The sequence below is a fragment of the Neofelis nebulosa genome, chromosome 1, assembly GCF_028018385.1.
Source record: "Neofelis nebulosa isolate mNeoNeb1 chromosome 1, mNeoNeb1.pri, whole genome shotgun sequence".
In the NCBI taxonomy this organism is placed as follows: domain Eukaryota; kingdom Metazoa; phylum Chordata; class Mammalia; order Carnivora; family Felidae; genus Neofelis; species Neofelis nebulosa.
This window is the reverse complement of record NC_080782.1, coordinates 160,928,714-160,944,381: the sequence shown is the minus strand read 5'-3', so window position 1 is coordinate 160,944,381 and position 15,668 is coordinate 160,928,714. Positions and strand designations below refer to the sequence as shown.

At 43.1% G+C, this 15,668-nt stretch overlaps 1 protein-coding gene across 4 annotated transcripts in view; it reads right to left on the bottom strand.

Moving 5' to 3' along the window:
* CHAMP1 (chromosome alignment maintaining phosphoprotein 1) overlaps positions 1–13,932 on the bottom strand; it is a 28,033-nt gene extending 14,101 nt beyond the window's left edge. Inside the window, exons 1-3 of one of the 4 annotated variants that reach the window (XM_058741406.1) lie at positions 13,796–13,927; positions 10,074–10,203; positions 1,493–5,051 (exon numbers count right to left, since the gene is read on the bottom strand). In XM_058741406.1, the coding sequence (XP_058597389.1) occupies positions 2,526–4,997 (2,472 nt within the window). In that variant the 5' untranslated portion in view covers positions 4,998–5,051; positions 10,074–10,203; positions 13,796–13,927 and the 3' untranslated portion in view covers positions 1,493–2,525. Of the gene's footprint in view, positions 1–1,492; positions 5,052–10,073; positions 10,204–13,795 lie in introns of those variants that run through there. The other 3 variants (XR_009265355.1, XR_009265354.1, XM_058741411.1) reach the window with 3 other exon arrangements.
* Positions 13,933–15,668: the final 1,736 nt, after the last annotated feature.

The window sequence follows — 15,668 nt, the reverse complement described above, 5'->3', positions numbered from 1 at the left end:
CTCCAGGAAGGGCAGCCCAGCTGACACCTTGACTTTGGCCCTGTGAACTACAGAAATGTCGGAAAACAAATTTGTGTTGTTTTAAGCAACTAAATTTCATGTCATTTGTTATGACAGGAAGGGGAAACTAATACACTGCATACTCAAAGTTACTCAACAGAAACTGCAAGATTGAGAAATGGGGACAATTTCAGGGTTTTTAAGATCTAGGGATGTAACTCAGCTTAAAAGATGCCCCTCTTCACTTTACGATCTCTGAAGATCCAACATGGTAAGCACCCGTCTAGGCCTTCATCTAAGACAAAAGCTACAATCCACACCAATATTTAAAACAAAAGCAGTATCTGCTAAAGACACATCATAGTTCATGTACTTAGGGTCAAATTAATGAAAACTAAATAGGCCACCCTAAAATGTAATGGTGTCAGGTCCATGAGTGTTGAGCGAAAGATGGTACAATTTTTCGTATTATATAAAATAACTGGATCGAGTTCATTTAAAATAGTTGTAATTACATAGGAAAATAAAATGAACATGTAGGGCTGCATTGATTAGAGTTGGGATGCTATCATATAGAAACCAGAATTATCAAGGTTGAAAAAAAGGGTATTAGGTTACTTTGACCGGAAGAGGTAAAAGGAAAAAAAAAGTGGAAAGCCACAAATGAGATGAGCCAAGAACATGGTGGCTTAGAGGCCAAAACTATTTGTCACCCCCTACTTTAGCATAACATCCTGTGTTACGAAAAAACTCACCTAAGATGGCAAGTCATGGGATCTAGTTGGCTCCACCTTGAGCAAAAGTCTAGGAAGCATTCTGTGAGAAGTATGCAAGGTCCTAAGGAAAATGTGTTATACATAACACAATTGGTCTGAGACTGCAGGCTTCAAAAGGGTTTCTGGGTGCTGCACATTCTCTTTTCCAGTTGTAATTTTAATCAAGTCAGTATAGATGAGAAAAAGACCACTGTATATCCAAGATATCCCATCTGTCCTACTGTTGGCCTAGAAGGAAAACTCAGTAGTAGAAGCTTGCTCTCAAGGTGCCCAGTGTGAACTGAAAACACCATCAACTACTCACAGTGCTTTCCCTGCCAGACTGTGCTCAAAGCGGGGAGAGACCTGGAGCCTGTAAGACCTTCCCAGTATTCTGTAAACACTACCTTCTCGATTGGCATGCTAATTATGATGCTATGAGAAAAAGTGCTCCCTGTTCAAAAACGTCTAGAAACAGCTTAATTAAAAGTAGTCTCCCAATCCTCATGGCACTAAATGTTTCATGAGTCAGCCAGGATGTGGATATTCCACAAGGAGCCTCACCTAGGGTAGCTTCTCCCTCACTTACCTGACCACAGAGCTGAGAAAACACAGCTTAGAAAATGCTTATCCAGACATGAAAATCAGCATGCTGAAAAAAGGGAGTATGGGAAAGAATAACGGAATCTGGGTATTATACAATGAAAATTACACAAAAGAAGACACACACATGAAGATACTGCTGACATGAAAGCCTTTGCTTTTAATTTGGTCGATACACATTTGACAAAATATTTTGGAACAAAATAACCCACGAACAGGTACAAGGTATTTACAGTAACAACCGTGGAAAACAGACAATTGACGTACTCTCAAACAGAAACGTCTACTTATAAAATTTTCTACTGTGAATCTGGAAGACTCTTCAGTTCCTACTCATTACCAGGTCTGAAATCCCAATAGGTGGCGCATGAGGCCCAGGGGCAGAAGTGTAGTTCTGACACATTTGGCAGTTAAGGATCATCTATTGGTGTGAACTCACAGGTAAGAAAAGAGCCAGAATGGAGCGGGGGGTGGGGGGCTGGGGTGTCAGTGCAGTGTGTAAGAACCCAAAGGGAACATCTAAGGACAAGACCTAAGTCTAAGTCACACTCATCTTTCCCAGTCTCCTAGAGGAGAAAGAAGGCTGCAAACATTTTCAAACTTACTTGACCCCTCTTCTTTTAGCAGAAAATCAGCAACCCTGAGACTCCAATTTTCCATGACGTAAAAGCTAATAAACATCTAGAACTGCTCAAAATTCTAACTTTATATGATCAAATAGGAACTTCAAAATAACTTTTATGATCTGAAAATAAGGAAAGAAAAAATTTCATGCCTAATTGTTAAACATTCCAACTAATAATTTCCATTGTCTGAAGTCAGTTTCACAAAAAAAAGATATACTTTATTAGATGTTTTAAATCGAGTACAACTTGCTCTGGATTAAGTGGACCGCCTACATCTTCATATTATTCAAATACATTTAAAGAAATTAGAGAAATCTGAATCCACCTGGAATATAGTTACGAATTTATTAACTTAACAAGCCAGCCACATAAACAGAGGCCATGAAAAAAAGGACCAAATGCTTACCCTTTGTAACACTACTGAGACAAACACGGTACATCATACACATCAACATCTACCATTCCAACTATGCTACTTAACTAGGCTTTACAGTTTCAACAAACAACTCTGTAGATCGTATATCCACGCCAAGTGTAAAAATCAGATTTGCTGCTCCTCCAGTGGCTGTTCAAGAGCTTCCATTAGCTTTTTATTTGCCTCTTCATTATGCCGGCTTTGACAATGAGTTAAATGTTTCTTAAAGCCTCTTGGGAAATTTGATTCAAAATTACAACGTGGACATTTAAGTAAACTTTGCCCATGGGCTGCTACATGATTTTTAAGGAGAGATTCCAAAAGGAAAGCCTTTCCACAGATTGTACATTTGTAAGGGCTGTGAACATTATGCTTATTAACCAAATGATGCAAAACAGCACCTTTTTTCATAGCTCGACAGCAACAAATTTTGCAATAATACTTTCCTTTTCCACGCTTCATATATTTTGCAATCTCTTCTTCAGAGATAAAAGCCTCTTTTTCTTCAGTAAATTGTAATACGTTTTTGGACTGCTCTGGACTGGTCATGTCCATTTTGTTCTCTTTACTAAAATCAATAGATTCCACATCAACCTGCTCTTGATCGCTGCTTGATTCTTGGCCCTTGCTGTCTATCACATCTAAATCTGCTTTTATATACTCACTGCTACTAAGCTCGGCATCTGAGTTCTCTTGGTTGTCTTTCTTGAGCTTCTTTGAGGAAGGAAATAAAGTGTCTTCTAAGAGTTTCTTAGGTGTAGCTAGTAGGTCTTCCTGAACCAAAATATCACACTTTTGATCATCTATGGCATCTGTCTGTAGGTCATCATCAAGCTCAACTGCCTTCTGGGATTCTGAGAAGATAGCAGACTTGGGAAGTTCCGAGAAAAGGGCATGTTTCCGGGGCTCTGGAAAAAGAGCACGTTTTCTTGGTTCAGGAGAAGCAGGAGGAGCTGTTTTGGTGGGCTCAGAAAACAGGGCAGGTTTTCTAGGTTCAACATCAAGAGAGAGAACAGGCTTCCAGACATCAGAGGTGGCTTTGGGGGACTCAGATGGTCCAGGTTTCCGGGTCTCAGGGAAGATAGGTTTCTGAGGCTCAATAAAAAAGGAAGACTTCCAGAGATCAGGGGAACCACCACGGGAACTTTTCTGGGACTCAGGAAAATCAAGTGAAGCAGGAGAAGTTTTCCGCTGATCCGGAGATAGCTTCCAAAGCTCTGGAGACCCTGAAGGTTTTCTGAGCTCTGGAGATCCCGCTGGACTGCGGATCTCTGGGGACAATGGTGGGCCTGGTTTACGAAGCTCAGGAGACAAGGGAGGTCCTGCTTTACGAAGCTCAGGGGACACTGAGGGAATGGTCTTCCAATGTTCAGGTGACAAGGTGGGAGTTGTCTTTCGGAGTTCTGGTGGGCCAGACTTCCACGACTCAGGAGATGCGGGGGGAGACTTCCAGGAACCAGGTGAGACCGATGAAGACTTCCAAGATGCGGGGGACACAGAGGGAGCTGGTTTCCATGGTCCAGGTGAAACAGAAGGAATTGGCTTCCAAGGACCAGGAGACACAGCTGGAGCAGGTTTAGCTGGCTTCCAAGGTCCTGATGATGCTGAAGGACTGGATTTCCAAGACCTTGGGGACCCAGGTGGCCCTGGCTTCCAAGAACCTGGTGACACAGCTGGGGCTGGTCTCCTGGGCTCTGGGGAGGCAGCAGGGAATGGCTTCCAAGGCTCAGGAGATTCCGATGGGGATGGCTTCCTTGGCTCAGGGGAGACAGTCCGGGCTGGCTTCCGAGACTCCGGAGATGCAGTTGGGGAAGGACCCCAAGGTTCAGGGGAAGCAGCTAAAACTGGTGACTCTGGAGAAGAGGCTGAAGGTGGCCCCAATGTTTCTGGGAAATGGGAGTGTTTCTGGGGTTTGGGATTAGGAAGAGTGGCCTTTACTGGCTCAGGAGATAAAGGAGTAAGTTTCTGTGGTTCTGGAGAAGGAATAGGGACTGGTTTCTGAGATTCAGAAACAACAGGGACTGACTTCGGAAGTTCAGGAGAAGAAAGAGAGGCAGATTTTGCAGGGTCAGGAGAAGGAAGAGAAGGTATCTGTGGCTCAGGAGAAACAACAGGGCCAGGCTTCTGAGGCTCCAGGGAAGTGAGAGGAGCAGGTTTTGGGGATTCTGGAGACAAAACTGGGCCAAGTTTCTGTGTTTCTATGGAAAGGGCAGGTATGGATTTTGGGAGTTCTGCTGAATTAGAGGGTATTTTCTGGTGTTCAGGAAGAGGAGGGCTCTTCCCAGGATCTGCTTCTTTGCTTAGCTGAGTTTTTGGTTTCTCATTCCACTTCTCTGGGCCTGCGTGTTTGGATGTGATGTGATAGTACACATTAGAGTACATCTTGCTGGTGAAGAAGCATTTATGGCAGTGGAATAGCTTTGCACTTTTCTGGTAAAATATCATTTTACCTAACCCACCAGCATCCATTTCATCACAAAATTCTGGATGGATGGTGCCCATGTGGATTTGCACATTTTCATAATCTGTGCCTCGGAAACTGCAGTGGTCACACTCCAAACGTGCTGAGGGCTTACGGAGTTCCTGGAATACTTCCATTTCTCTTTCTGTTACAACACACACGATTATATTCTTTTAAAACTTTCAATAGTGCTGCAATAAAGTAGAAATTAATTATTTTCAGGGAACATAATTTTAAATAAAATGCTGTCCTAGAACTTTTCATTCTATAATCGCTTAATTTTAAGTCTAGAATGGTACGTGCATTTATCAGATAATATCTCAACAAAGATTTTGAAGAGAAAAGGTAGATGGAATTAATTTTTTTCTTTTTAAAGTAGTAGAGTCCTAACACAGGGCTTGAACTCATGACCCTGAGATCAATACCTGAGCTGAGATCAAGAGTCAGATGCTTAAATGACTGAGTCACCCAGGTACCCCGAGATGGAATTAGTTTTTAGCTGAGCCTCAAAACTGCCTTTACATATATCATCTCATTTAATCCACCTAACACTATGACTCAGTATTAGTATTTTCATTTATAGATGAAGAAACAGGTTCGGAATGGTACCTTACCCATGTTCTAGACTACCAGTGACCCAAGCCTGACCCCAGAATTACCCAGCATGTGCCTTACACCTTGACTCTATAACTCTGCATCAACAAGCTGTCAGCACATAAAGTTGAGCAAACATCAAAATTAAAGCTAGGCAAATTTAAGGCTGAGCAAGAAAACTAGATCCATTTCAGAAAGCACTCATTAATCTAAAATTATGAAAAGATGGCTTTTTAAAAATATCAACACATTTTATAATATTTTATCCATCCTAATATTTTATTCTTTCATTTAAGATTAATTATTTTCTGTCCCTTGCTTTTCTAGGCACTTGGGTTTAAAGATGTGTCTTGTACTATGGTGCTAACATTAGTTGCACAGGTAAGTGTGAAGGGCAACACAGAAAAGGCTGTCAAGGAAAGAAGCTCCAGCGTAGATCCTGAATGATGTAAAGGAGTTTGCTTAGCAAAAGGGCAATTCAGATAGAGGACATCCTTGAAGCAGGAACTTGCTTGCCAGTAATTATGACTTTTTAAAAGTTTAAATAAGCACGTTTTCTAGGATGGTGAAAAGTAACAGAAGCTCAGAGTTAGAAATATACTCATTCATGCAGAACAAGATATTTACACAGTATCACTTGCTCTAAGACTACACAATCTCTCACAAAGACATGCTACACAAATAGGATTCTAAACACAATATTCTACAACCTGCTCATTTAAGTAAGAGCAGGTGGCTCAAGAGAACCAAGACCAGGCTCCTGACGCTTCAGGTAAAGCAAAGAGAGGAGCAGGTTTTGGTCATTCTGGAAACAGAACTAGGGCAAGTTTTCATGTTTCTATGGAGAGGGAAGGCATAGGTCTCAGGAGTTCTGCTGAATTATGACGAGCATTTTCTAGGACATTTTTACATAGAGGAAGCACTATATTTCCTTGTACATATCTTGAATATGAGGGTGCTGCTGAAGGGAAAATTCCTACAAGTGAATTACCCAGTTCAAAGGCTCTTTGCATTTAAAACTGATACATTTCACCCACCTCTCAGAAAGTTACAGTAGTACTGCACACCAACCAACAGTTCAGGGGCAATTCCCCAATCCCTCAAGAACACTATTATTAACTTCTAATCTTTGCTACTTCTAGGGTGAAAACTGGAGTCTCATCATCGTTTTTTTTTTTGTTTTTTTTTTTTTTTAATTTTGGGGACAGAGAGAGACAGAGCATGAACGGGGGAGGGGCAGAGAGAGAGGGAGACACAGAATCGGAAACAGGCTCCAGGCTCCGAGCCATCAGCCCAGAGCCTGACGCGGGGCTCGAACTCACGGACCGCGAGATCGTGACCTGGCTGAAGTCGGACGCTTTACCGACTGCGCCACCCAGGCGCCCCTCATCATCGTTTTAACGAGCTGTTCTTTAGTGAGAAAGAGTGAACATTTTCCCTTTTTATTACACATGTGTATTTCTTTTGTAGGGTATGCCTTGTCCTTTTAATTATCTGTAGTCTTTGCATAAAATAAATCAGTCCTTCTACTGAAGATATGTTCCTAGTTTACCATCTCTTGACTTACGGTATGTGTGTGTGTATGTGTGCATGCGTTGTTTTCACACACAACTGGTTCACATACAAATGAAAAACTTAAAGGTTTTCCTTACGACTGTTTTAAATCATGCTTTCCCACTCCATTACTTTTAAAGCAGTCTACATATTTTTCTTGTGAGTTTGATGGTTTCATTCTTTTTTTTTTAACATTTGTATTTTTACTCCATCGTGTATAAGGAGTGGGATAGCCTATTTTTTCAGCTTATTTTTTCACCCCAAACGGACAGTTCAGTTGTCTTTGCAACCCTTTTCCTCACTGATGTGTAATGTTCCATTTAGCATTTACTAAATTTTGTGTTTATGAATCCATTCTGAACTCTTTTCCTTTTTTTTCCTTTTTCTTTTTAATTTTGTAAGGTAATCTCTACTCCCAACGCGGGGTTCAAACTCATGACCCCAAGATCAAGAGTCCCACGTTCTTCCAACTGGACTCTATCCTATTCTCCACCGGCTCCATCTGGTGTGTTCTTCTCAGTATGGGAACCCAACAACTGCTAAAACAGATTCTGTAACACATACAGTTTATCCAAATGGATCACAAAGTCTTTTCCCATTACATTATGTCCCATCCTTTACCAAAAGTACCAGCCACTCCCCAGGACCCACAATGTGCTCTGTGCTAACAGTAATGAAGGGTCAAAATGTATTCCTTCCATGTTACTGCTCCTCAGAAAACACTACAGAGACACTTCTTATGTTCACAGGATTGCCCTTTAATAATTTCAAAAACATTCATTTAAAAGACTTAACAGGGACGCCTGGGTGGCTCAGCTGGTTAAGCATCTGACTTTGGCTCAGGTATGATCTCAGTTTGTGAGTTCAAGCCCTGCACTGGGCTTTGTGCTGACAGCTCAGAGCCTGGAAGCTGCTTCAGATTTTGTGTCTCATTCTCTCTGCCCCTCCCCAACTTGTGTTCTGTCTCTCTCTCTCAAAAGTAAATAAATGTAAGAAAAAAAAAATTTTTGGGGGCGCCTGGGTGGCGCAGTCGGTTAAGCGTCCGACTTCAGCCAGGTCACGATCTTGTGGTCCGTGAGTTCGAGCCCCGCATCAGGCTCTGGGCTGATGGCTCGGAGCCTGGAGCCTGTTTCCGAGTCTGTGTCTCCGTCTCTCTCTGCCCCTCCCCCGTTCATGCTCTGTCTCTCTCTGTCCCAAAAATAAATAAAAAAAAGAAAAAAAAAAAGAAAAAAAAATTTTTTTAATAAAATAAAAGACTTAACATTTCTGGGGCACCTGGGTGGCTCAGTCAGCAGCTCAGGTCATGATCTCGTGGTTGGCAAGTAAAACATGTAGAAAGAACATGCAGGCTAACCTCAGACCCAATGTTTCATAAAACTAGAAGAATGTTAAAAGAATAGGGAAGATTTATCTTAATAATCCCACCTGGCAATAAGCGGCCCTAATGAACGGTCAAGGCATGCTCATATTAAATAATGGGGGATATCACATCATTGTAGTATAATATTCCCTATGTCGTATGTATTATGACACAGAGGTTAAGAGCTCAGGCCTGCTGGGTTTGAGGGAGTCCTAGCTCCATGATACGGCTTTTGTTAAGTTGCTAAACCTTTCTATGCTTCAGTTTCCAGGACTCTAAAATGGATGTGATATTTTGTAGCATGTTCAGAGTTAGCACTCAGTGTCAGCTATGATTTATTATATTAAAAACTACAAGAGTACCCTCTAACAAATACTTCATTTCTGGTAAATAAATATTCCCAAATGATCTTGGTAACTTTATGACTGACCAACACACAGTATCTCATCCCAAATATACTCAGGTCCCACTCGTGACAGGAAGAGGCTTTTTACTTCCATGACTTCAGAAACTTATTAAACAAAACTATGGAGACTTTTCCCATCTTCTCAAGAAACTGGCATACAGCAAAAGTATCTTACTTAGCGACCCCTCTCCTTTCTTTCCCTAATATAGTCCCATCAATGAAACGATTTTATTTCCTATATGCTAACTCACCAACTTTTACCAATACTAACTCATAAAACAGAGGTTATCAATGAACCCAATAAGTGTACAATATGGGGATCAGATTATGAACTGTAAGGGTATAGAGCATTTCCTTCTACTACCACAGAAATGACTGAGCACAATATTCTATTGCCAGGAAGGTTTTACCAAATGAAAAAGAGGATAACACAAAAGCACAACTCATAAATAGACACCTCTGACACAGTGCAACAGTAGAGAGCTGGTCCCCTCTTCAGCCACACCCCCGGTCTCGACTACTACCCAAGTCCTGTGGATCTTTTCTACGGGCAAAGCTCTACCACTCTTTCTCCTTATTTCTATTTTCCATCAGTTGTACCTGTTTCTTGCCTCTCTGGAAATTGTACGCTCACTACATTTTACAGCTGCTCCTGTAAATGAGTCTGTCTTTGAGGAATACCATTTGGCCTAAGTCTGCTGGCTTCTGCCTCGGGCGGCCTCCAGCCACCTCAGCTTCTCTGACTGGATGGTCTCCTTTGGTCTTTAATTGTTGCCTAAATCATCAGCTCTCCCACCCTTCATCTAGTGCCACCCAATCAAAATCTCACCCATCCCATTCTCTTTCAAGCTCCTCACACTTTAAAAGTCCCCAGCTCTCCCACCTGCCCCTATTTCCTCTTCCTGTCACCAACTCTTCTGGCCAATCTCAAAGTGCCTACTACCCAAACCTGCCTACTCCCACACCTCATTATCATACTCTAGAAACCTCTTAAAAAAATTAAAAAGAATGGTAAAAAATTCACTTCTCAAACCCCAAACTCTGTCATATAAATGCGTATCTAGCACACATTCCCACATCATTACATATGAGTGTATATGCTTTTATAAGTGGTTTTTCCTTACGAAATCCAAACACTTTTCAAAAATGTTCATATCTTAAAATATTCTCCTAAACATTAAAAAGCAAACAAAAACATATGCTAAGTAAAGCTGGTAGAAAGACACTATGAATCCAGGACAAGTGCTTTTACAGCAGGGAAGAAATAGAGACCAACATGCTATCCCCTGGTAGACTTACCAGCTATCTTCCTAGAAGTCTTAAAAGTCTGTCTTCAAAGGGCAGGCAAGTCTACATGGCTTTCTGACTTAACTACAGAAAAAAGCCTGTAGTACATGAAGAACAGAGATACAGAGATGAGAAGTTGGACCTGAAAAAAATAAAGGAAGTATAAGCAAAACTACATTTCTGTGGTCATCTGTGGCCCTGTAATAGAATTCTGCCTATTTCTCTCGCTGTCCTGCTCCCTGCAACAGTGACAGGGGTCCAATCCAATAAGCTGAACACTTGCTTTACTGAAATAATACCAAAGGTGACCGTACCATGATGCCACCCATGTCTAATTCCACTTTAAAATCCACTACAGAATTAACGCTCATGTGTTTAACCACAGCACTCTCCAGCCCACCATCCCACTTCAGCTGATGTGACAGCACTCAGCAGACAAAACCAGGCATGTAAAGCTCTTCACGATCTGTCTGGCCGCCGACAGGTCTAAGTACTGACCCATCTGTAACTCCCCCACAAACCAAGCGTCTGGACCTTTGCACAGGCATCGCCCCTTCTTTACACTCCCTGTCTTGCCACCCAGCCATCAGACCCCTCACGCAGAATTACTTCTTAATAATGGCCACTCCCACCCCCCATCCTCTTTGTCTGCGCACCTCCAGTGTAGCCTTCACCCTCTGGCAGGAGTCTGGCTCTCTGAGGGCAGGGTCTACCCATTCACCCTGTAGCCCTTGCACATCCCTGGCACACGGTGTATGCTAAGAAAGTATGTGTTTGTTACCTCTAAAACATCTGGTCATGAAGACTGGAGACCTGACCTTAGGTTCACAAGATTTTAAAACTAGAAGAGACCTAAGCTATCATCTAGCCTTTGAACATTGGGATTTAGAGCAGAAAGACCTCAGGGAGCAACTACTTTAAAACTCAATTTATAGCTGAGGAAATTCAAGCCTAAACATTAAGTAACTTGCTCAAGATGAAGCAAATAATGAACATCTGACAAAGGACCAGATTAAAGTTCTGCCATCTATCCAGGTTCTTTCTAACACACCTTGACTAATACCCTGGAATTTAGTAAGATCTTGACAAGCCAGTACAGCGCACAAAATCAGGAAGACGAATCTACAGAGAACTGCATTCCATATTCTACACTGGACAGAAAGTCCCAGTAGATCACTGTCTCTAGCTCTGAGCAGGAAGGACACTTGAGTTCATAACACAGGGGAACACGCAAACAAAAGCAACCAGGATGGCAGGCAGTCTTTAAAAACATGTATTTTGGGGGGCGCCTGGGTGGCTCAGTTGGTTGAGCATCCAACTTCGGCTCAGGTCATGATCTCGCGGCTTGTGAGTTCGAGCCCCGCGTCGGGCTCTGTGCTGACAGCTCAGAGCATGGAGCCTCTTTGGGTCTGTCTTTCTCTCTCTCTCTGCCCCTCCCCGTCTCACACTCTGTTTTTATGTTTTTAATAAACATTTAAAAATATAAATAAATAAATAAATAAATAAATACAAACCATGTATTTTGGGATTACAGAAACTGATTAACTTCAAAAGTGGAAGAAGTATGGATTAATAGGTAAGGTGAACTAGAAGCAGCAAGTGGAAGCCAGCAGGGTTACAAAGTACTCAGTCATGGACTAGAATGACCGGCCCTGCCAGGTAAGAGCCCTCCCTAATCAATGATCAGCAAGGGACTGAAAGGGTTGTCAGAGGACTTGAGTCCAAACCCTTCACTTTAAAATGAGAAAAGTGATGCTGAAGGAGAAAAGCGCCCAAGATCACAACACTTAGGTCAGAGGAAGTAACACAAGATCCTGATTCTGGATCTCTGCTGTAACACCATGAGGTCTTTCCCATGGGGACTCCTGAGTATAGGCCAGACACACAGATTCCTTCTACCCTCCCACCCAAATTTCAGAGCTCCTAAGCCTAAGTATGAAGGTAACTCTACAAAAGTTTCCCTCATCCTACTTTCTGCCTCTACAGGCTACACGCAGTCCCTAAAAAAGTTGTCATTAGTGGTTTGCCAGTCCACCACATCACACTTATCTCCTATCCAACAGCTTCATTAGACTCTAACACCACTGGTTGTCTTTAAAAACATTCTGATGCATAGTTTTAAAAATAAATGCACAAAATTATGTATAGCACAGTTAAAACCAATCGGGTTCTATTATATATCCAGTAGCATTTCTCTTCACCCCTAAATGTCAATTGAAAAGTAGTAAACTTTATTTGTAGTTTTAGGTTAAAGAAGAAATTGAATGCAAAGTTTCAGCTTTCATATACCTTCTTTCCTCCTCTGCACACAACTTCTGTTAGTATTTGTTATAACTGAGGAATGAATACTGATATATTATTGTTACTGAAGTGCAGAGTGTAGTTAGGGGTCATTCTACCTGTTGTACAAGTCTATAATTTTCCACACACACTGTGTCACATACCTAGCATTACAGAATGGACAGAATGTCACAGCCATAACAATTCCCTGTGCTCCTCATTAACCACTGATCTCTTTACTGTCTTCCTGGTTTTGCCTTTTCCCGTACATTTTAAAAACTTATGGCAAAACACAACAAAATTTACCATTTTAACAATTTTCAAAAGCACAATTCAGTGGAATCAAGTATATTGCAATGTTGTATAACATCACCATTGTCCATTTCCAGGACTTTTCATTAGGACAAAGAGAAACTCTGTACCCATTAAACAGTAACTCCCCATTCCCCCCACCCCTCCACCTCCGCAGCCCCTGGTAATCTCTACTCAATTTTCTGTCCCTATGAGTGGAATCATACATTTGTCCTTTTGTGTCTGGCTTATTTCACTTTCCACATCTATATTACAGCATGTATTAGAATTTTATTCCTTTTTATGGATGAATTACATTACACAATTTGCTTTCCATTCATCTGTTGATAGACATCTGGAGTATTTCCGCCTTTGGCTCATTTTGAATAAAGCTGCTAGTAACACTGGTGAACAAATATTTGAGGCCCTGCTTTCAATTCTTTAGAGTTTAGCCCTAGGAGCGGAATTGCTGGGTGTTAGAGTAACTACGCTAAAATGTGAGCAACAACTAACCCTTTTTCCATACCTCCTGGCTGCACCCCTTTACGTGGCTGCCAGCAATGCACGAGTGTGCCCCCTTCTCCACACCCTCCCCAACACCTGTTATTTTTCTTTTGATGACAGCCGTCCGAGTGGGTGTGAAGTGGTACCTCATTCTGGTTTTTATTTTCCTAACTCTGATGTCTGGAAGCATCCTGCGGAGCATCCTGTGACGTGCTCACTGGCCAGCCCTTGCCCGTTTTTTAAAGCCAGGTTGTTTCTGTTGTTGAGTCGTAGAAGTTCTTTACATATTCTGGGCAGTAACCCCTTCCCAGCTACGTGATTACGTGTCTCCCACTCTGGGTTGCCCAGCTCATTTTTAAGCAGCAACAATGACAAAAGCCCACGCCGACTAGGTGCCGCGAAAACTGCGTCCTGGCCCGTAGCGGAAGGAGCGCTTTCCTTCCCGAGCCGGTTCCCGACCTCCCCGCGGGATCGCGCAGAGCGTTTCCCGCCTCCCGCAGAGAACGCGGGGCTCGCCCCCCGCTCCGAGGCCCACCCCGCCGGCGGACCGGGCGCAGGCCGCTCCTCGGTGCACGCCCCGGACGGGGTTCCCCGGACTCGGGCCTTGGCGGAGGCGGGGTGGGCCCCGGCCCGGGCGACAGTCCCGCCCCGCTCCTCACCGGTGGGCCTCGGCGGCGTCCAGACACTCGAATGACCTCGGAAGCTGCGCTCGCGGGACCCGGCTGCTCCGCGAGGCCCTGCAGCGCGGCGGCCTCCCGAATGGCTGCGCGGCGCAGGCGCGGGATGCGGGCGCGCGGGCGTGCGCGCGGCCGCGGGACGGTCCGTGGGGGCTGATGGGAAGCTAGTTTGTCGTCCCGCGCCCTCCAGCGCCGCCCAATCAGGTCGCAGATCGCCGGGCGCCGTTTTGGGAGTACGTTGGCGTGCGGAGCAGCCCGCCCTGCCTCCGGAAGTTACGCGCTCAGTCCCGCCCCCGGAGGATCCCGGGCGCCGGCCAGGGTTGGGTCTACAGTGCTGGTTACCCTGACCGAGTGAGCCGCGGTCTCAGCGGCTGTAGTCCTTGTTGACTCCGGCAGGTCGACGGTCCGATCCCCGGCCTAAGGTCGCCTGGCCGCTCTGTTTCTCGCTTCTGCCGGTTCCTTGAGGTGAACACGCCCGCAGACCTCGAATGGCCGGCCGAGACGGTGCTGCGCAGCAGATTCATTGTTGCGAATGCCTAGTGAGCTTTGCCGTCGAACCAGCAGCCCGCCGGGTTGTGCAGTCGGTACCCACTCATGCTCAGTGCAAGGCTTCTCCAGTCTGCTGTTTTGACCTCCCATTCACTTGGAACTGAGGGCCCTGCGTTCTTTGATTTTTGAGAATATTCTGACTTCTAATATTTAAATAGTGACAGGCGCATTTTAGGGCATTTGCAGGTTTTTGCTTGTGTAGCAGAGTGATCCGTTAGTTGTGTTTAGATTTAATAGCCTCGAAAGAAAACTGCACAATTAAAAGGGTTAAAACTATATATATATATATATATATACACATATACATATACACACACACAAATATATATATATACACATATATAAATACACATGTATATGTGTGTGTATATATATATATAGTGTGTATATATACATATATATATATACACAATATATACATATTGTGTATACACAATATATATGTGTGTGTATATATATATGTGTGTGTATATATATATGTGTGTGTATATATATATATATACACACACATATATATTGTTGCCTGGGCCTGAAGACTGTACCGGCCAAGGTACACTGTAAACACACTCCTGGGAGAGGGAGGAGGAACCATTCATCTTGTAAGGCACAATAAACAAACATTTTAGAATCTCTTTAAAAAAGAGCATTTTGGGGCACATGGGTGGCTCAGTCGGTTAAGCGCCCGACTTCATAATCTCACAGCTCGTGAGTTCAAGCCCCGCATTGGGCTCTGTGCTGACAGCTTAGAGCCTGGAGCCTGTTTTGAATTCTGTGTCTCACTCTCTTTCTGTGCTCCTCCCCCCACTCATGCTCTGTCTCTCTCCTTTGAAAATAAATAAAAACATTAAAAAATTTTTAAAAAGAGTGTTTTATTCAGGTCTAGATTAGGACAACTTCCTGTGATACACAATCTTCAGTATAGGGTTATATACATTTTTTACATTAAAAGTTCCATTTTATTAGGCAAAGAACGTTTCCAAGAGTTGCAGACTTTAAGTTTCCAGTATATGCAGCGCTGTGTGACTTTAATCTTGAAGGAATCAGGGAAGTTTCTTACTTTTTCTTATCTTTTTGTGTTAAGAATGCACCTCTTTTGTTATTTTATTTAATGAAGCAGACATAGTGTGTGCTACGGACCTTGGTAAACGTTAAGTAGTTTCCGGAAGCCCAGGAGTAGGGTCCCCAAATGTTAAAAGTTGAAAATTTCCTTTACCTGGGAAAACACCTCCCACTCTCCCAAGTCCAAAACTGTGACATGAACTTTTATCTACTAACACAACAAAACTTTCTTTGTGAAAAAGGAAAG